Raw genomic sequence first — 21,636 nt, 5'->3', positions numbered from 1 at the left:
CTATGTGGCACCTCGTCTATAGGTGGTTATCAGTGTAAGGAGGTGAGCTTTTCTATGGAGACAGACCCTTGTTAAGGAGTTCTGAGCAAACAGAGAATAAGTATTTTTGAAGATGCTTTATAAAGTACTGGCCCGACCCAAGAATCTTACCTGAAACCCCTTGCAAGATTGTGAAAAGTGCATTTAATGGGAGTGTTGTCTTGACTTTCCCTTTATATTCAGGTACTGTTAACTAAAAAGTTACAGTAGTTCTAATACTACTGTCACATTGCCACATTGGTAAGATTTTTTTTGCTGTTGTAGGTTTTTCTTGCTGTTGTAGGTTCACTTTAAAACTATTTTAGTTTAGACTGCAATCTTACAAATGTTGGAGGATATCCTGATATCAGAACTATGCACAGAATGGTACATATAATCTGAAAAATTGTGCAGAAAGTATGTTGAGTTCCTTGAGTCAATTATTTCCGTTGCCCTGGATATCTTGTAACAAAGTCAGTCCATCAAATGTTTAGTATTTGAAATGATGCCTTAATAAGTGACTTTGAGTTTATTTTAATATATAAAATAGTAGCTAGAATTTCAAATAGCAATAGCTGGTGTTCCACACAGCCTACTTTAAATATTGCAAATTCTGCATAGCAGCTGGATGTACTAGGGGTTGGTTGGGGCTGTCTTTGTGCTGCAGGAAAGATTTTCATATCATGAATTGTATAAATATATTTTTATATTGAAACTTGCTCTGGAAAACATTATTTATATATCTCTGCATGTATGGAAAATACTGTTTGGCTTTCCAAACATTTTATTTAAAACTACAAGCAGGGGCACAAAACAAAATATTCCTCAGGAGCTATCATGGAATCAGTCAGATCTTTGAGGAGGGGAAATGTTATGGCAAAAGACTGTGGGTTGCATCCTGCAAAGTGATCCTGTTTGTGAAAGGACTTCCACTTGTATTATGGAGCTTCCCCTCCCTCTCTCAGCTGCCCCCTAAATATGTTCTGGGGGTTCCTCAACTGTCTCAAGATGCTTAAGCATAAGTCCTTGCATGGACAGGACAACTTTACTGGAAAAAACCCCTTTAATTCACTTTTTATAAGTGTTTTGAATAAATAAGGCCTTCAAGATGATTGCTGGGAGAGAAAATGTAAATGCCTTTTAGCTTTAATCCTAGTGATAGTTAATATATTTTTCAAACACTCCATAATGCTTGCACTGTACTTGGGATTAAATCCAGAATATGTTTGTGCTTTTAACCAAATTGTGACAATCATAGCATAGCTGCCCAAGACTCTGGGTCTATTCAAGATGTTGCTTTGTTTGAGGACTTGCATGCTTCATCATTGTTGGCATAAAGTAATGTCTGCATTGTGAGATTTCACATTTATTTGAATCTGGGATCTTCAGTCATGCCTAGTCTAGATTTGGAGGCCATGTAATGTCTGAACAGACCTCTTATGTTTACGTTAAGTGTCTTAACCATAAACATAACCTAAGATTTGTTGCTTACCGGTATGTATGCACCAGACCAAATATCCTTCAACAGTTGCTCCACATCTTCTTGCCTCCTTTGCTGCTTCTATCAGTAGTGCTGCTGCAAGCTTGTACATATAACACACACAACTGCAAGTGAAACCAAACCTTTTCCCCTTCATTTAGGACAGAAGGAATTTCATCTAAAAGCAGTCGTGTAAAGTTCCTGTTTCTAATACAGTACTTGAGGGTTTTTAAAATAAGTAAATAAACTTTTCTCTCTCATTCCTTATACACAAATAACATGTGATGTTATTGTAAAGCCTTCAGGGGCAGAAGTGGCATTGTGACAAGTACTGGAATCTTAAGTGTACAGTTGAAAGCTCTTACTGAAATGTATTTGAATTTGCAGTATTTATGTAAAGACTAACAAATGTGAATGACCTACTGTAAGAGCGTTACTACATTTTAAAAATGTGCATAGCAAAGTGTCACTTTACAAACAAGAAATGTTAATTTGTAAATTTGTTTCTAACGTGCTTGTGGGCACAGTCAACAAATGTATTCTGTTTGTAAGAAAGTTAAGTAGCGTCATACTTTCTGAAGTGTACATGTCCTTTAAAGAAACTTAGATGTTTCTTCGTTTTCAGTCTTTGTAGACAAACTTTTGTACAGATCTGTGGCTACCAGATAATGCTTCTGTCATAACAGATGGTCAATTTTAACTGACCGTGCACTCTTAGTAGATGAATATTTGCTAGCAAATGTGCATACATTGATTTTTGACTTCTCCAGGGTGCCTATTTTTATAATTGTTCCCTTCAGATTATAGATTTGTATGACTTTTGTAATGCTAAATGCATTTAACATGTCTTGTAAAAATATTTTCATTGTCTAGAAAATTTTAATCTAAAATTGCATTTTTCTGCCCATTCAACTGTCAGATAAAAATGGAGTTACCCTACAGAGTGTTTATCTACTTCACTTGTATGTGTGTTTGTTCCTAGCAAGGTTTGCGTTTTACTGTTGATAAATGTTATTTTCAAGAAAAGGGATATAATGTTGCTTACCACTGAAAGACTTCTCACACTGGGATTGTTAACCTTTGTGTCAAATGAGCAAGCTAGCTGGTAGAAAATCGGTTTTCGTGACTTCCTTCTGCTCTATTGCATTTTTCATTGCATCTAAGAATTAACCTTGTGAGGCTTGTGTTCCTGTAAACAGGTGGCTAACCTGTGGTCCTCCAGCTGCTGCTGGGAATTGGGAATTTAACAAAATCTGGAAGGGTGCAGCTGCCTGTGCTATACAAAGGCTGAAATGAAATGAATTCCTTGATGTGAAACATATTTGACATGGGTCAAGTTCAGGATTAAGTCCATTTAGTGTGGTCTCCTCTTTGTTAAGGCTGCAGCTCTGTACACACTTAAGTGGAACAAGAGCTGTGGGGCTATAACCAGACTAGCATAAAAGTGATTGACCTTTTAAATACCAATTTTCTTATGTGCTGTAGTTTCAGATTTTCAATACATACAGTCGTACCTTGATTTTGGAATAGCTTAGTTCCCAAACGTTTTGGCTCCCGAACGCTGCAAACTTGGAAGTGACTGTTCTGGTTTGCGAACTATTTTTGGAAGCCTAACAGACTTGCAGAATGGATTCGACTGTATAAGCATATACTGTAATTACCATGCACAGTGATACTGGGGCCCACATTGGTGGCAGCAATGTTAGTTCATACCCTGTTCATATTGTATGGCAAGGGAGACACACCTTCATTCCCTGCCCACCCCTCCATTTTTGAATGGTTTTTTTCTTCTCAACCACTCCTTTCATAGCATAGAATCTTAGGAGTTGGGAGGGGACCCAAGGGTCATCTAGTCCAACCCCTCCTGTAATGCAGGAATCTCAGCTAATGTATCCATGACAGATGGCCATCCAACCTCTGTTTAAAAACCTCTAATGAAGCAGAGTCCACCACTACCACCTCTTGTGGGAGTCTGTTCCACTGCTGAACAGCTCTTACTGTCAGAAAGTTTTTCTGAATGTTCAGCCAGAATCTCGTTTCTTGCGACTTGAAGCCATTGGTTCGAGACCTACCCTCCAGAGCAGGAGAAAACAAGATTGCTCCCTCTTCCATGTGACAGCTCTTAGGCAGCGCTGAGAACAAAGTGTTTTTAAAGAGAAACTGCTCAGTGTGTGATAAGAGGCTAGGAAGGCACTGTGCTTACCTTCAGGCATGCATATGTTATGTTCTGAAGCTCTGAACCCACACAGGCCAGTCACTGCAAAGGAGAAACACAGCTGTCCTATCTAATTCAGTTCGGCTGTTGGAATTGGCCATAATGCCCAATAAAAGGGATATCTGCTTACCCTTAACCTTCTGCAGAACAGACTTTTAAACTCTTCTGCACATCAACAGTTACATCTGCCTTCCAATCTATTCCAAATTACTCTTTAAAGTGTGAATGCATAGATAAAATGAACCATTTTAATATAGTGGAAAGCCTTTTAAGTGCATCAACAGCAGCGTAACATTTGTCATAAGGCACAACTTCCATCCATTTCAGGTTGAAAAGTAGAAGGTCAAACCACACGTCTGGCAGGCTCCACAAAGAGTGCTAACAGTTCAAATGCAGTTGTCGCAGGCATCACTTCTCGAGAGAACAGTCTGTAACAGTTTCCCAAACGTCTCTTTGTTCCGAACAGACATGCTGCTGGAGGAATGGCAACAATAGTTTCTCTACCATGGAATCAGGTTGTCCTGCTGGATGAAGAAAACTGAAGTTAGAACATGGTATGTCAGTGTGCCCGCTACAAACTGAATATGTAAGCAGACCCAATGGACCAGACCAAAGACCTAAGCAGGTCAGAACCCTGTTTCCCACTGTAGCTAAGCAGATGCCTCTGCGAAGCCTGCCAGCAGGACATAAAAGCATTTTTAATCACACAAAAAACACCCACACTCACCACAGGTTGCAGTCCATATAGCACTAAGGTGAAAGTTCAACCACCATAAAGATTTTCTCACCATGCACACCCCTTAAATCAGTTCTTTGGTTTCTGGAAGTTATGGAAGTCGAACGGACTTCCGAAACAGATTCCATTCGACTTCCAAGGTACGACTGTATTGTTTTCCATCCATAACCATCAAGACTGAATTAGTGTTAGAAACACAGGTATACAGTGGTACCTCGGGTTACATACGCTTCAGGTTACAGACTCCGCTAACCCAGAAATAGTACCTCGGGTTAAGAACTTTGCTTCAGGATGAGAACAGAAATCGTGCGCCGGCAGCAGGAGGCCCCATTAGCTAAAGTGGTACTTCAGGTTAAGAACGGACCTCCGGAACGAATTAAGTACTTAACCCGAGGTACCACTGTATAAGCTAATGCCAAATGGCACCTTAAACCTAGTTTATGGTCTGCACAATGGGGTGTCTAGGTGGCATTTCCACCCCATGAATATTCTTATTATTCATTTCATTTCTATACCACTTTAGATTTTAAAGAACAAATCCCAATGCAACCCATTAAAACATCAAATAAAACAATGCAGAAGAAAGCAAATTGAAGCTTCAAGGAAAATACTTCAGATCCTTCTCTAAGTGACATTCTGCTTTCCCCATATTCATTTACCTAATAAATTTATATAGGGGTCCAATAACCGAAGAACTCTAGGAATCTGGTGTGGTATAGTGGTTAGAGTGTCGGTCTAGGACCTGGCAGTTCAAAGTTCAAATCAAAGCTTAGTCCTGAAGCTCACTGGGCAACCTTGAGCCAGTCACAGCATCTTAGCCCAGGCATGGCCAAACTTGGCCCTCCAGCTGTTTTGGGACTACAACTCCCATCATCCCTAGCTAACAGGACCAGTGGTCAGGGATGATGGGAGTTGTAGTCCCAAAACAGCTGGAGGGCCAAGTTTGGCCATGCCTGCCTTAACCATACCTCACAGATCGTTGTAGGGATTAACTGAGTTGGGGGGTGAACAATGTACTCCTTGGAGAACAAGGTGGGATATAAATGCAATAAATGAGCTGCTCTGTTTATCTGCTTAAGAAAGGCACAGGAGTCAGCTAGATAGAGATGTCAGTTGCCAACTTGGCATCCAGAGATTTCCACATGGGGACAATTGAACCGGTCACATAATGTGACTGGCGCCTGTGGGGTTTCTTAACACTGATGTGAACATGTACAAATGGGAACAAGCAGTTTTTCCAAGCCCAGGTTTGGTAATTGGCACATTAATAAACTGCTGAAGTTAGTTTTGGCAAGGTGGCAGCTGATACAATTCTGCTGCACGTGTTTTGACTACCTCTGTGTTCTCAAAACCACAGGTGACGTATTAATAAACAACAACTTCAAGACGTTGCAAGAGTTCCATTGTATGCCGTTTCCCCAGGTCTTGAAAACATTACATGAAATTCTGGACATGCCTGTACATTTGCCACAACCAGCAAAATCACTTACCAAGTCAACTCTATTGCATTGTCAGTATTCCATTATTGAATTTATTGCAAAAGCTCCAGATCCAATCTAATCTCGGCATCAGTAAAATGTTTGACTGCAGTACTTAACAGAACACATATGTGAAACTCCTCCAACCATAGTAATGTATCTCTAAATGGCCGTGCGTGCTTTCAGGCTATTCTTACACCTTTAGCATCCACTGATGGGACACCACAGCAGCATCAATTATAGGATGATACTAATGTGATGCTGGACAAAGTTGGGTATCACCTCCCACGTTGATGTTGAGCCCAGTCCAGCTGACAGCATGCCGGACAACCATGTCCAACCGATGCAATAGAAACAGTATTTGGCCTCTACATATGTATTGCAACAACCAAGCTGTCCTTGAGGAAGATAATAACTAGGTTTTATGAACAGTTAAAATGTTTGAGAAAACTTTGCACTTCAACTTTTATGTTTTTTGCATTTGTCGATGCAGGCATGATAGCAACACGCTGGAATAATAAAAAGTACCCACTCTGGATTTGAGTTATCTTTCTTTCTTTCCCCCTCTTCACTTTTATTTCACATAAAAAATGTTGCATTTGCCAAGCTCCTTCTCACCTTTGGACTTTCTTTTTCTTTCTTTTTTTACACAACTGCAAAAAAGGGGGGGTTCAATGATAAAGGACATGCTCTACTTGAAGAAGGTTCCAGGTTCAAGCCTTGGTATCTCCAGACAGGGCTGGAAAAAGACTCTTGCATAAAACCCTGGAGAGTTGCTTGCTGTCACCTAGCTAGATAGACGAGTGGGCTGCCTTATAATTGGAATTTCCAAGCTAATAAAGCCTCATTTTCCTCCGGCCGAGCCTTCAGAATCGCCTCCGACGAATAATTAACGACCTGAGCCTTTGATGAGGCCTCAGGCATATTCCATTAAGCAGAGTTTCCAGCAGCATGCGGAAGTGATGAGATTTATGGCTACATTGCAAAGAGTTGTATTTCTAAGCTACACAGACAGAAAAGACATCCTCTCTCTATGAAAGCAGAGAGCAACTGAACAAATGAACAAAGGAAACCACTAACGTCACATCCGTCTCCTCTCCTGTGAGACTTCCAATAGTATGGAATCCCAGGAATGTAAACAGAGTCCTGTGACTCCACGCAGCTGCTCAGCGGCAAAACAGAAACTAACAGGGAGTTCAGTGGTAAAGGACATGCTCAACTTGAAGAAGGTTCTAGGTTCAATCCTTGGTATCTCCAGATAGGGCTGGAAAAAGACTCCTGCATTAAACCCTGGAGTGTTGCTTGCTGTCACCTAGTTAGATAGAGGAGTGGGCTGCCTTATAATAGTGAAAGCTATTCATTACCAGCAACCATCATCTGCTATGTATTTTGGGAAACGGTCTGTTTGTTTTCTATGGGTTTGGCTGCCTCTTGAGGTATCGTCCCTAAGGCTGGCATGAGAGCCCCCCCCAAAAAAAAAATGGGGGAGGGGGCCCTCACAAACGTCTGGATGCCAGGTTCCATTTTGAGTCGAGGCTGACCAAAATGTGACTTCAGCATTATTTCACCTGATCTTCAGCATGACAGAGCAAAATTCACAAATGACACTATCTATTTAAAAATCTCAATATTTTCTGGATTCTGAAAATTCCTGGGCACTTCCCACTAGTGGTTAATAACTTTCCTATAGTCATTAAATTTTGGTGAATAACACGTAGAAGACAGATGACACCTCTATGGACACTTCTATTTTTATGCAAAATCTAAATGGTAAGACATTCTCCACATCTTTTCAATGACGCTCCCAAAAATTTTTAAGCAAAATATTATGGATCTTATCCAGTCATTTTGAATTCTCTTGAGCTGTAATTGGCCAAAATGTGTGAATCTTATGGTCCCAACCAGCATTTTATATATTTTCAGCTCCCCCTCTTCCACTTTTTAAACCGATTATACATACACACCAAAGGAATGGTTACGTTGCAATTTAGGCCTCACTCTAGTTGTGAGTGTAATTTGTTTCAAACTGTTTTAATGCTTTGCTTTATATTGTTCTGGTAAAGGGTTGTTAGAATAAACTAATATCTTGATTTTTGACTCTATGTATAAAGGTGGGGTGTATGGGGTGTTCGGGGAGAGGTAGTACTGCTGGTGGGGGACACACTTTGCTCCTTCAGCGGTAGTATGTCCACTTTTGATCCCCACACTGCACTCAGCTCTCACTTATGGCACCTATTATGCAACAGTGGCCACACCCTGGGAAACGGCTTCAACTGGCTGGTTAAACTAGAACAGGGGTAGGCAACCTAAGGCCCGTGGGCCAGATGTGGCCCAATCACCTTCTCAATCCAGCCCGCGGACGGTCTGGGAATCAGTGTGTTTTTACATGAATAGAATGTGTCCTTTCATTTAAATGCATCTCTGGGTTATTTGTGGGGCCTGCCTGGTATTTTTACATGAATAGAATGTGTGCTTTTATTTAAAGTGCATCTCTGGGTTATTTGTGGGGCATAGGAATTTGTTCATTTTTTCTTCAAAATATAGTCATGGTCTGAGGGACAGTGGACCGGCCCACGGCTGAAAATAGTTGCTGACCCCTGAACTAGAAAGTGGTTTTGGCAGGAGCTGTAGAGGGAGATGGGGGGGAGAGATGGGCTCAACTTCGAAAGAAGGAAAACCTATCCTAAACTTCTGCTACCTTGCAGGAGATCTTGGGGAGAAGAAAAGGCTGGGGAAGTAAACCTACTCAAATCCAGAATGGAGTCCCTTAAAGCAGTTGGATGGCGCCTTGTACGCCTCCTCCCAGCAATTACTGCAGCCAAGCTGGTGCCAAACATGTTGCTCTGATTTCCTTTGGATCATATCAATGAGATCAAGGAGTCTTGCCATCTGGGAGCCCAGGACCTCCATACAGCCCACCTCCTAGGCTTGCACCCTGGGAAGGTCACTTTGGTGCTGCTAATGCAGAGGTTCAACTTCACCCTCCGGAGGCACACTCCATTGTCTCTGGAGACATGAGCTGAATGCAACCTGCGTCTGCGTGGGTCGCGATTCGCCGCTTCTGCGCATGACGTCATTTTGAGCGTCTGCACACGCGAGAGCGGCAAAACCCAGAAGTAACCAGTTCCGTTACTTCTGGGCTGCTGAGGGACGCAACCTGAAAACGCCCAACCTGTAGCAAACGCAACATGAGGTATGACTGTAAAAGGTAGCAGCACCGCAAAGATTTCTTATTTTCTAAGAGTCCAAATTCTTGCCTAAAGACTCTAGCAACCAAAAGAGTTTTAAAGCTATTTGAAGCATGCCAATAATTCCCAACTGAAACAGGGGGTCAACCACAGGCAAGCTGCCTCTCACCCAGGTAACTCTCACAACCCTTATCACCACGGCAGGGTGGCATTTTGGAGAAGGAACTTAAAAACACGAGCTCACCCTCATCCCCCCTTGGACATGTGTCTCCCTCTTTTGTCACAGGTAAGTATTTCCTCCTCCCAGCACGGTCTGTTACCTGCACACCCTTGCTAGGCTAGCAGAACCCGTCCAAGGAGCTTGCTGTCTCCTCCTACGCTCCTCCTACACTGGAAAGCTTGGGCTTTAAGCATCAAGCTCCCCTTCTCCAGTTTGTTTTAACCTCCAGCCTGAGGAAGAGCCCTAGAAAAAGGACCCTCAGGCCATTTGGCGTAGAAGGAAGCCTTCGACTAGGGAGGACCCGAGTTCGAATCCCCACCTCGCCCTCGGGCCAGCCCAGCCTACCTCGCAGGGCTGATGTTGAGGATACGCTGGAGGGCAGCGGGGAGACGCAAGTCGCCTCGAGAATCTTGGAGGTAAAGTTTTGATGCGAAATGCAGGGTTTTTGGGGAGGGGAGGGTCTCTTTTTTCTTACCATCACGGCAGCAGGTAGACGAAGACGAAGAGCGCCAGGTTGAAGGCGGCCATGAGCCACAAGTCCAGCCAGTAGGACGTCCCCGAGAGGGGCGGCCCGCGGGACGCGGCCCCTGCCAGCCCCGGCTCCCGCTCCGCCGGACGCCGCTCTCGCAGCTCCACTCCGTTCGGCACCTCCATCGCCCCTGCGCCGGAAAGTGAGCAAGCCAGGCAGGGCGCGGTGGAGGGAGGACGCGGCTCACCCACGCGGGAAGAAGGTCCGGCCGGCCAGACGACGCCCGGCGCACGTCCGCAGCCTGCGCCCGTAGAGATTCAACAGCGGAAAAGTAGAGAGAGACACGCGCGCACCCGGACAGAAACTCCCGGCGGAACACGGAAATCGGAGCCTCACCTCGCGGAAGCTTTCTATACTTTTCGCCCATAAGGTTAAAGCGGAAGCGAGCGGAGGTAGAGGCTCAGGATGTGCTTGTGAGGCGCAACTCTATTAGTTTCCTATATCATTGCCACGTGCGTGACTGCGTCATAGAGGACATAGAGATAGTCAAAGGAAGAAGAGTCGGAGAACGATATTGTCGTGTTTCAATAGACTTTTTTTCCCATTCTTTCCTTCAGGGGCAGAAGTGTCTAAGGGAAAAACCAAGTACTGAATAGGTGATCTGCAATATTATTTGCTCTGCGGTTGTAAGAAATTGATACTTTAGTGTAGCGGCTGCCTTTGCTGTCCTCTTTTCGGTGCCTGGTTGAAACATTTTTTTGCTTAGGCAAGCCTATCCAGACACATAGGTGCTGATGTTTTCACCTCTTTTACTAATAATTTTTAATTATTTTAAAATATTTTAAACTGGTAATATTAATATTGAAGGGAGAGGGAAGGTATTCCCTGTATTTTATATTTAAGTAAATTGCTCTGCTCTGATAAATTGTTTTCTAAAGTAAATTGCTCTGCTCTGATAAATTGTTTTCTAAATTGCTCTGTTAAAATTGCTTACTATCCTGCTTTGCTGAATTTGGAAGAGGCCCACTTCCTCTTTCTGCCGGCTAGCAGAGAGCGAGCAGCGGCTTTGCAAAAAGGCCAACTTCCTCTTTCTGCCGGCTAGCAGGGAGGCCCATTTCCTTTTTTCTCTCAGCTAAGCAGAAACTGCAGTTGCTTTCTGCACATGCTCTCTGCTGCAGTAACGCAAGAGAAGAACACACGAACAAGGGAAGGAGGGGCGTTTAGCTAACCATATAGCCATATGCCATATAAGGAAATAAGCTTAACCTTGCCAGCTGATTGGAGGGAATTGGGGAGATGGACATGCTCTCAGGTATAAAAATGCTTGTTTACTTGTATCGTTGTAGCCAGTCTTTGGAGAGGACTCCACTGGCTGCCTCTGCGCAGATCTCAATAAATCTCTTTTCTCTGACCAAGAAGTCTCTGGAATTGTTTTTCCCCTCTGGCCACGGGGTTGGCGGACCGCTGGACCTCCGGGTACTGCTAATCTAAGGCTTCATTTTGGGGGCTCGTGTCCGGGATGGGTCCCCACCCCACGAAAGGTGGACCGAGGGGCCAGACTCGACCGGGTGAGCAACCAGGACCAGCGCTCGCAATCTCCAGCGCGCACCCTGCCAGTTCGTAGGGGGAGATCGCCACACTGTGCCTGAGCCGAGACACCCAGTCGGGAGAGAAAAGAGGACGGCCGAAGGAGGGGTCCGCAGCAGAACAGGTAACCCTAAGGGAAAGGGCGTGGTAGGAAGCCCGATCAGCTTCCCCTGGCCGTGAGCAGTAGAGTGCCGCCAGAAAAGGAACAAAGGAACTGGCCGTGGCAATAAGGTGCCGCCCCGCCAGACAGGGACGGGAAAAGGGAAAAGGGGAAACAGAGGTGGCAGTAGAGTGCCGCCAGTAAGGTTGGGGAAAGGGGAAACAGAGGGAAAATTATTTTGGTGTGTTTTGTGTGTTGCATGTTGGAATTATATTGGGGTGTGTTTTGTATGTTGCATGTCAGATACTCCAGTGGCTGAATTGTCAAGTGTGGGCCGGGGCTTAGCGTCCCCTTGGCCGAGCGATTGCAGGGCTGTGCATTTCTTGGCAACGCGAGTTCGCCAAGTCACAGTCTGTAGTGGTTGAAGTGTGAAAGGATCTTAAGCCCGGTTAGGAGCGGAGTATCTGAAAAATGGGGTCTGGGGCAAGCCAACGTAGTCCTCTGAAATGCTTTTTAACCAACTGGAAAGCAGCTACGAAGCATGATGATTGGGTTCAAATTGAGAAGAGAGAGGATGAGGACATTATGTGAGGTTGATTGGCCCACCCAAGGAACTAATTGGCCCTTGGAGGGCAGATTTAATTTGCAACTAATCAACCCACTATATCAAAATATCTTGAACGTCCACCCAGACCAGATCCCTTATATTTCTACCTGGAAAATCAATGTAGAAAAGAATCCACCGTGGCTGAAAGCCTGCCGAGGCGACGCCCCACAAAATACAATTTGTGCAGTCCAACCGGCAGGGAAGTCAGAAAGGCCCCCGGTGATACCAGAGCCGGAAGGAGAAGAGGGGGAAGTCATTAAACCGCCGCCACCCTATGCTCCACCAACTACCCCTCTAGCGAATCCCCCAGGACCAGGGAGGAGCCGGCCCTCAGCCTGAACCCTCCAAGGTTGATGAATTAGAGAGAAGAGGAAGAGGATGATGAGGAGTTTATGAAGGGACTAATTGAGTTAGCAAAGAAAGGAAAAAGGCGGACTCAGTATCAGACACTGAGGTTGCAACAGTATATACAACCCTATGCGAAAGAAGTGGATGTTATTTCCCATTTGTTGGCAGCAGCAGGATGTTCCCCAACACAAGGGAAGAAATGGCAGAAGGAATGGATAGAAGCAGCAACCAGGGCGTCCCTCCATAAGTCCCATAAGGCACAGAAAAAGGTGGGACTGCAATGATGCCTCTACGCAGAGTGTATGACCCACCAGCCCCCCAGGACAGGGTGGGGAAGCACCACCATGCACTTATACAGTCCAACATGTGCCTTTTTCAAGTGCTGATGTGTGCAATTGGAGAAATTAGAACCCTACCTTTGAGGAGAACCCAGATGATATTGCCAACGCCCCATTATAAAGGCTGCCTTTGTAGCTCAGGCAGCGTCCGATATTCGCCAAAAAAAAAAAAAAATCCAGAAGCATAAGGGGTTCATCGGCCATGGGCTGGAATAGATGTTGGAAATAGCTCAAACCACTTACAATCAGAGAGATGAGGAGGCCCAGAGAAAAAAGGAGAAGTATCAAACAAGGAAGTTGATGGCATTACAGGCTACCACACCCACCCCTCAGGAAAGAGGAAGTGCCCGGGGAGGAGGGCGAAGCCGCCTGGGGAGGAATCAGTGCGCCATCTGCCGACAGGAAGGGCACTGGAAGAGAGAATGCCCTATTCTATTATTAGGAAGAGATTTGTTGGTAAAGTTGCAAGCCCAAATTACTTTTAAGCCATCGGGAGAAGCCACAATGTCCACTATGTCACTTGGGGAACTGGTTGTGGAGGCACCCCTGAGGGAGTACTGGCGCCTCATGATGGTAAAAGAAGAGGAGGGACCCATCCCCGCCAGTATTCTGGAACAAGTGAACCCCCCAGGAATGGCAAAGAATATCCCACCAATAATCGTGAAGCCCAAGCCATTTGTCAATCCTGTTGCAGTAAATAAGTATCCCATCCCACGAAGGGCGGCTGAAGGAGTGTAGGTGCATCTAGAGCGACTGCTCCAACATAGGATCTTGAGGCAATGCCAATCACAGTGAAACACCTCTTTGTTACCAGTGAAGAAAGGAAGCAGGCTATTATCCTGATACCAGAACCAAAGAACTCCGTGGCTTTCTGGGGTCTGCAGGATTTTGTAGGATATGGATACCTAATTGCAGCATCATTGCCAAGCCTCTACATGAGTCAACCAGAGGAACTGAGAGAGACCCCTTTGTTTGAAGCACAGAACAACAGCAAGCCTTCGTGGATTTGAAGAGGGCACTACAGCAAGCCCCAGCGCTTGGCATCCCAAACCCTGAGAAACCCTTTACTCTATTCGTGGATGAGGACCAAGGGACAGCGAAAGGGGTTTTGTGCCAAAAATTGGGAAGCTGGCAACAGCCAGTGGCATACCTATCTGAGCGCCTGACGCCTACAGAACAAGGCTTACCGCCGTGCATGAGAGCAGTTGTGGCAGTAGCCACCCTACTGAACAAAGCAGACAAATTCACCTTTGGCCAAGACACCATTTGTGTGACCCTGCATGCAGTCCCAGCTTTGCTTGACATGAAGGGTACCTATTTTCTCTCCCAGGCTAAAATGAGAAAATGTCAAATGTTATTGCTGCACCCGCGTTTGAAGTTTCAAGTCACCACCGCCCTCAACCCAGCTACCCTGTTGCCGGTAGGAGAAGGTGAGGAACAGATGCACGATTGCATTGAAGTAATGGATGAAGAATATTTTAGCAGGCCTGACCTCAAAGATGAAGCAAACCCCCACTGGCCTTCATGGTTTGTGGATGGAAGCAGCTTTGTTAAGGCTGGACAGCGAAAAGCAGGCTATGCAGTGGTACCCATGGAAGACCTTGTTGTGGGTTTCACTGAATTGCCCCGCTGTGGACTATACCGCTACCTGCTTGTGGTGGTCTGCACGTATACAGGATGGGTTGAAGCTTGGCCTACCAGAACTGAGGGGGCGTCCGAGGTAACCAGGTGCCTGTTACGGGAGATCATTCCCCGCTATGGACTACCTAGGTCAATAGGATCTGACAATGGACCAGCCTTTGTCCACTCAGTTTTGCAATAACCCCCCATGCTAGTCAAAATGTGCAGTTTGATAATTATGTGCAGTCATTCTCCCGAGATTTTCTCTCTTAACAGGTGGACCCAGGCCCACTGCTGTTAAAGTTGCTGACCTCACCCCTTGGGTCCACCACACTTAAGTGAAGAAGGCTATTTTAGATTGGACAGTTACACCAAATCCTGATGATCCTCTGAAGCTAACCATCTCCAGAGGAGCGCCAGACAACTGCCCTGCTGGTGTCACTCCGGACGCTGACACTTCTATGCACGGCTGGACAAGTGGATGGGAGGGACACCCGCGGGCAGCGTCCCCAACGTAGAGACTTTTTTCCCCAGCAAATTTTAAGGCACCGCCAGGACTTTTGATATTGGGGCCAGAACTCTTTGATATAGTCACTCCGTGTGTCAGGCCTCTGCAAGGGTGGATATATATATTCCTGTGGGTATATGTTAATATATGTAGAGGGAGAAGCCCCTTTCGGATACAGTGTGTTGGGAAGAAATCATGAGAGTATTAAGCATCCACAAGGACAGGTGGGAAAATTGGTTAAGATAATAGGCTCCTCCTCAGAGAGGTGGGACACAACCTCCCAAGAAGCAAGGCAGCTGATAGAGCACGAGTATCAGTGGGCCCTTCAGCAATAAAATAGATATGTCCCAGATAATAATGTCAGCATTTCAGCCACCATTGATCACATGGAAACAATGATAGCCAGGAACCCGCTGAAAACTACAGGAGGTGATCTATGGGGTTGGTTATATTCCTGGCTGCCTCATGACAGTTGGCTCAGGTATATTGTGGTATTATTAGCAGGGCCGCTGTTAATCCTTCTGCTTCTTTGCCTCTGTATACCCTGCTTCGTGCAATGCTTACAAGGTGTGATGCAAAAAGAATCATGGCCCTTATTGCTCTTCCCCAGGATTATAAACCCGAGAGACCAGGACGAACCTAGGAGATAGGTTGTCCCAAAAGAAGAGGAGGGAGTGAAGGGAGAGGGAAGGTATTCCCTGTATTTTATATTTAAGTAAATTGCTCTGCTCTGATAAATTGTTTTCTAAAGTAAATTGCTCTGCTCTGATAAATTGTTTTCTAAATTGCTCTGTTAAAATTGCTTACTATCCTGCTTTGCTGAATTTGGAAGAGGCCCACTTCCTCTTTCTGCCGGCTAGCAGAGAGCGAGCAGCGGCTTTGCAAAAAGGCCAACTTCCTCTTTCTGCCGGCTAGCAGGGAGGCCCATTTCCTTTTTTCTCTCAGCTAAGCAGAAACTGCAGTTGCTTTCTGCACATGCTCTCTGCTGCAGTAACGCAAGAGAAGAACACACGAACAAGGGAAGGAGGGGCGTTTAGCTAACCATATAGCCATATGCCATATAAGGAAATAAGCTTAACCTTGCCAGCTGATTGGAGGGAATTGGGGAGATGGACATGCTCTCAGGTATAAAAATGCTTGTTTACTTGTATCGTTGTAGCCAGTCTTTGGAGAGGACTCCACTGGCTGCCTCTGCGCAGATCTCAATAAATCTCTTTTCTCTGACCAAGAAGTCTCTGGAATTGTTTTTCCCCTCTGGCCACGGGGTTGGCGGACTGCTGGATCTCCGGGTACTGCTAATCTAAGGCTTCAATATCACTTGTAAATCTGTTCAAGGGAATGGGGTGGACAGATCAAGTAAACGGACTTAAGTGCTGGGTTGTGCCCTCATATTGTTTTCATTATGTAAATGGAGTGATCTAATTGTGTGGTTTTTAAAAAAACACAACAACATTCATGTGCAATAATGAAAGACAAATGCAGCTTCCAAAAAGCAGAGTAGAAGTAATGTTTATTTCCACCAACACCATCATCATTATTATTTATAAAAGGTACATAAATGGTATTGCTAAGACTGATTTATCTAAACAGACATGGGTATTATAGATAAACATACATTAGTTGCATTTCAGTTATAGTATGTTGGCAAGCATATCAGAACTCCATTACTCTTGTGCTCAGTGGGGAAATTACAGTTGCCATAAATAAAGTACAGTTTTATTTCAGATTTCAATCCTGGGCTGTTCAACCTCTCTTGAAGATTCTCTTTGCTGTAACTCCTTCATAGACGTAAGTCTGAAATAGTACAAAAAAGAGAGAATCAGAATGTTACTTATTGGAGTGAAGAGGAAGGAGAGGAGAGAAAAATGTTGTCAGTTACTGAGCAGATCCACACCCAATGCATATTTAGAGGGCCATTAAGGGGAACAAAGGAAGTGAACCTGTGCAAGACAGCAAATGGGTGGACTCCCCTCTCCCTCAACTGGATAGTAATGCATTTTTGTATGGCATTTTCAGAAATATATGCATTTTTATGCACATCTTATGCTAGCATCTGTCGTTTCATAGACATTACTTGGCTAGAGAAAGGCCCTACAAAATTTGGTGAAGTGAGAATTTCAAAGGATGGTTGTGCTTCCGTTTATGCATTATTTTAGAAAGTAAAAGTTGGTTAGCCAAAATGGCACCAGAAACACAAGAGGGCAGTATCAGCAGGTTTGGGGAAACCCAAAGAATTACCAGAATCATCCCAATAAGTAAGCTTATTGTGAAGACACAGAAAAATAAGAATTTGGGGCTGATATGCAGAAGTCTGATCGAGTGAGTTGGCTGGCTGACACCCTGAACAGGAGCACTGTGGCAGCTCCCACATGTTATAATATCTTTTTTTAACAAGTTGAGGTAATCCAAGTTCTGAACTTTTATGACCAAGAATAAATGTCTCCCTAAGGTTGTAATCCTAACCCTTTCAATTCACCGAGGAAAAACAGATATCTTCTTCCTGTTTCCTTTAAACAGAAAGTAAATTGTACTTTCAAGTAAATTGGCTTAGGGTCAAAATTTAAGAACATCTCCTTTGTTCCTTGTCAAGAATCTAAATGATTTTTGTTGTTGTTAGCAAAGGAAAATAAAACTTAAGAAGATCTGTTAGCTATTCCTGCTGAACTTACCTGAATCATTTCATCTCCTTCGATTTCTCTCAGTGCCTTAAGTTCCTTCCCATTATCTTTCCGGTTGAATGTGCCTACAAGCTGGCTGCCTTTCAGGTCCCAGTTGCCCTACAACATAAAGAAAGACATGGACATTTTAAAATATGGTTCAGCTTAAACGTTCCTAGAAACCACCCCAAACCAAATCAGTTGTGTACTGCTCTCTGCAGACTTGCCCCACAGGAAAGAAACCATCACAGGAGAACAGGTGTCTTACATGGAGTTCAGTTCCATCAGCCAAGCTGTAGTCAAAATTCTCTTTCAGGTTGAATACTATCTCTATTGTGCGGAAATTGCTGGATTCTTTGATGGTGAATTTGTTTCCGTCTTGTTGAATAATGATCTTCAGGTTGTCATGGGCCCCTAGTTTTCTCTTTACTAAATTAATACCTGGGAAGGGAAGAGGGTAGCAAGTAAAACACCCAGTTGGAATGTTCTTTTTTTAAAAAAAGAAGAAGAAGTAGTAAGCAAATTGACTAATAGACGGCTAGCACTGAGCAAGTTGTACCCAAGACTCTCTTCTTTTTGACCTCTGAAATAGTTTTCTATGGTGTTCAGTGCTAACACACCCATTCTAGATATCCTTTCTGCATATCCTCATGCTGTTTGCTTTTAAGGCAATGTGTGAACCATATGTGATCTGCAATATGCCATAGACAAAGGCTTGGAAAGCACATCGAACAAATTAATGCTGGGTCCTTGACATTTCTCTTTAATATTTGTTACCTCAATGACCCTGAGTACATAGATAACTTTCTGTCCTTCCATTCTGCTCTCTTTGAAAAGAGCCTTCATTAGTGTAAATCCATTCAGAAATTGATTTATGTAGCTCTCTATATTCTTCTGAGCCAGGGGGAAGGAAGATATAATTGCAAAACATCTTGGGGGTGGCATAAGTTGATGCTGCTCAACGTGAAACAGCTATGTAGGGCTGCTTCCAGATGTTCATTGTGGAATGTACATTCCTCATGCATGCAAGTTTTTTGCAGTGTGCACCTGATATAGTCAGTATCAAAGCCTGCATTTCTTCTCATTTAATCTGGATTTTCCCTTTCCCTGGAAAATGCGCTAAGTTTTTTAATTAAAAAAAAACCTGTCCCAAATAATTTGTTGTTTCTCATTTTACCAGTCTTCAGTTCTTCACATTTTTACATCAGTTTGCAACTATTAAAAGCTACCTTCACAAAAATTCACCAACGTTTTCTCCTAATAGATACATTTTGGTATGCAAATATTGGTCATGTTTGCAAAGCAACCTTCCCTACTATAAAGCATTTTTCTTTGCTATTTTCACTAATATATTCAGTTTTATATGCACATTTTACCCTAGCGTGTGCACTTTTGCACACACATTACTTGACTAGAGGATTGCATTGCAAAATTAAGAAAAATGTGACTTTTTTTTTAATGGGGGTATTGTTTATTATTATTATTATTATTATTATTATTATTATTATTATTATTATTTAGATTTAGATACTGCTCTTCATTGTAAGATCTCAAGGTGGTTTGCAGAGTAAAATACAGTGTTTCAGAAAGTGTAAATTAGGTAAATTTGCCTCCAAATGTGAACTGAAACGAATTTCGTTCCTATCAACCACCCATTTGGAATATCTGAATGACGCATTTGCAGTATTAAGCCCTTACTTGGAAGCACCAAATATTGGGCAGGAAAGTTTTTGGGGGAGTGGGTGAGAGTCAGCTAAAGAAAGCTGCATATACGTGACTTGCCTATATGGTGAAATGTATGGGCTGAAGAGGCTGGAGTTGATGAGACTTAATCCTGTGAACTGCCCTGAGACCTGTGGATATGGGGCGGTATATAAATTTAATTTTCTTAAAAATTGGACTCCCAGCAGTAGCTTGAGGGCTGCAAATGCTGTATAGTGGGCATATGGCATATTCCACTGAGTGCTCAAGGAGATGTTAAGTCTTAGAAAAGTATGAGAGCAGGAAATCATTGCCTTGAGTTTTGCAAGCGGGATTAAGAGGAAAGGTAAACTTTCAAAGATAAGAGCTAGTGTCTGTGTGTGAAACCAAGAGCTTGAAAACCTGAGTTGAAATATCTGCTTAGCCGTGAAGCTCACAGGGTGACTGGCTGCATACATACTATAACTTTAAAGCACATAGGAAGCACATTCTTCCCCACCAATGTATATATACACATATATATAGGCACTGTGGTTTGTTAAGGGATACTGGGAATTGTGACTGTGAGGGGTAAACTACATTGCCCAGAATTCTCTGAAGGAAAGAATTTCAAATGTGCTTTATCAGCCATCCCACCTCACAGGGGTGCTTGTGAAGATAAAACAGTGGTGGCAAGGGCATAAATTACACACACCACGCTGAGCTGCTTCAAGAAAAGCGCAGGATAAAAACAAATACCAGTGAATTCTTTGTTGCAACGTGCCAGCAGTGCTAAATATATTTTTTCCCTCTGCAGGCGGGGAAAAAACCTAGCAAAACATTTCAACATCAGTACATCTCCCGTGTTGGACGAATAGGAGGAAGAGGAGGAGAGGCAAGCCTAATGGTTGTGCAAGATTCATTTACTGGCAAGGTTTTTTTTTCTTTTTCAGGAAGCTCCCTCTAAAGGATCGAAGAGCTGAGATTTAGTAGGTAGCAGACAATGCAGCAGAACATCAATGGCTAAGGAGACCATGAAAAGAAGGGCAGCATCTCCACCAAGCTTTCAAATAGCAGTGATAACAAACATTGTCATAGGAGGCAAGGGGGATCCAGATCTTACCCATCGCCTCCATGAACTTCTCATAGTTTTCACTCTTCTCCACCTTCCAGGTGCCATCAAATGCCATGCTTATCTGCTGTAAGAGGGGAGCTTAACACAGAGGTGATTTCTGCTCAACCTGAGGTATTCCTTAGTTCCCTGGGGGGGATTTATGCCTTCACTTATCTTGAAAGCAATTCACACACTGGTGTGACTGACTAAAGTGCAATTTAGTCACATGGCCCTATAAGATTTAGCTTCTAAAACTGATTATTTACCCTGTTGCAAAGAGTGCCTGTGAAAACCCAGCTGAAGTGAGTAAGTGTTCCCAAGTCCACAGTTCTTTGAGGTACAGCTTTGAATAACATATTAAACTGTGACTGTTGATTTAGAGAGAGAGAGAAAACACAGAGAGAAAAGGAATCAGGGTGGGGGTTTAGTTTAATTGAAAATCCTTATTTGAACTAGCAAACTTTTATCAATCCTTTTTGCGGTGTCTTACTGCTGAGAGAAATTAAATATTGACCCAAGGAGAGAGAGCACAAAGCTTCTTCATACTGCCTTGTTGCAACCAACCCCAGGTGGTGTTTGGAAGCTGTTCCACTCTGTATAATAAGGGCAGGAAAGACAAGTGCAGAGCATTCAATCTGGACCCTGACCATTGTTGTCCGTTTTGTCTTAGGTGCTTTGCCAATTCAAATTCTGAGAATCTAAGTATAGGGCAACTAATTGGTTTGAATTTGTCAGGTCAGCCAAGGCAAACAAGATCAGACTGTACTAAGTTACCTCTCCTGCTGAAGATGTCTGTGTCTCCATAGTGCCAAAAAATAAAAAATAAAAAAATAAAAGCATTGACATGCCTGCTCAACACAGGACTGGTTTGAGAGCAACATCTTAGCATGTGTATTTTCTAAATCGGTGGCAAAGTATTTTAAACAGGGGTGAGAATCCTGTACTCTCAACTTTATATACAGCCCCACTAAACTCAGTAAAGCTTACACATGAGTAGCAAGTACAGTGGTACCTCGGGTTACAGACGCTTCAGGTTACAGACTCCACTAACCCAGAAATAGTACCCCAGGTTAAGAACTTTGCTTCAGGATGAGAACAGAAATCATGCTCTGGCAGCGCAGCGGCAGCGGGAGGCCCCATTAGTTAACGTGGTACCTCAGGTTAAGAACAGTTTCAGGTTAAGAACGGACCTCCAGAATGAATTAAGTTAACCTTAACCCGAGGTGCCACTGTATAGCACTCTAAGCCTAGTAAAAAGTCAACGCTGACTTTC

The 21,636-nt window shown here is 43.7% G+C and overlaps 2 protein-coding genes and 1 long non-coding RNA gene across 3 annotated transcripts in view; 1 reads left to right on the top strand and 2 right to left on the bottom strand.

Moving 5' to 3' along the window:
- Window positions 1-3,947: 3,947 nt before the first annotated feature.
- LOC128421166 (uncharacterized) lies at window positions 3,948-10,184 on the bottom strand. The gene is made up of 2 exons (XR_008332248.1): window positions 9,811-10,184; window positions 3,948-4,237 (listed from the first exon to the last, which is right to left on the bottom strand). It is a non-coding gene; the product is annotated as an uncharacterized LOC128421166 (long non-coding RNA).
- Window positions 10,185-10,271: 87 nt separating this feature from the next.
- LOC128421165 (cyclic nucleotide-gated channel cone photoreceptor subunit alpha-like) overlaps window positions 10,272-21,636 on the top strand; it is a 29,177-nt gene continuing 17,812 nt past the window's right edge. Inside the window, exons 1-2 of the mRNA XM_053403541.1 lie at window positions 10,272-10,460; window positions 20,067-20,183. Of these exons, the coding sequence (XP_053259516.1) occupies window positions 20,154-20,183 (30 nt within the window). The 5' untranslated portion in view covers window positions 10,272-10,460; window positions 20,067-20,153. The remainder of the gene's footprint in view (window positions 10,461-20,066; window positions 20,184-21,636) is intronic.
- FABP2 (fatty acid binding protein 2) lies at window positions 16,406-20,526 on the bottom strand. The gene is made up of 4 exons (XM_053403540.1): window positions 20,373-20,526; window positions 17,838-18,010; window positions 17,582-17,689; window positions 16,406-16,706 (listed from the first exon to the last, which is right to left on the bottom strand). Exons 1-4 carry the CDS (start codon window positions 20,437-20,439, stop codon window positions 16,656-16,658), a joined length of 399 nt encoding a protein of 132 aa, XP_053259515.1. The 5' UTR covers window positions 20,440-20,526; the 3' UTR covers window positions 16,406-16,655.

Source organism: Podarcis raffonei, chromosome 9 (assembly GCF_027172205.1).
Source record: "Podarcis raffonei isolate rPodRaf1 chromosome 9, rPodRaf1.pri, whole genome shotgun sequence".
In the NCBI taxonomy this organism is placed as follows: Eukaryota; Metazoa; Chordata; class Lepidosauria; order Squamata; family Lacertidae; genus Podarcis; species Podarcis raffonei.
The sequence above is the reverse complement of the archived record's forward strand: the minus strand, read 5'-3'. Positions and strand labels throughout refer to the sequence as shown.

Excerpts from the sequence above, each read along its gene's own strand:
- FABP2 (XM_053403540.1), bottom strand. The coding sequence starts at position 20,439 with ATGGCATTTGATGGCACCTGGAAGGTGGAGAAGAGTGAAAACTATGAG. Across the intron at positions 18,011-20,372 it reads GAAGTTCATGGAGGCGATGG|GTATTAATTTAGTAAAGAGA; the intron begins GTAAGATCTGGA and ends TTCCCTTCCCAG. Across the intron at positions 17,690-17,837 it reads CTGATGGAACTGAACTCCAT|GGCAACTGGGACCTGAAAGG; the intron begins GTAAGACACCTG and ends TTTATGTTGTAG.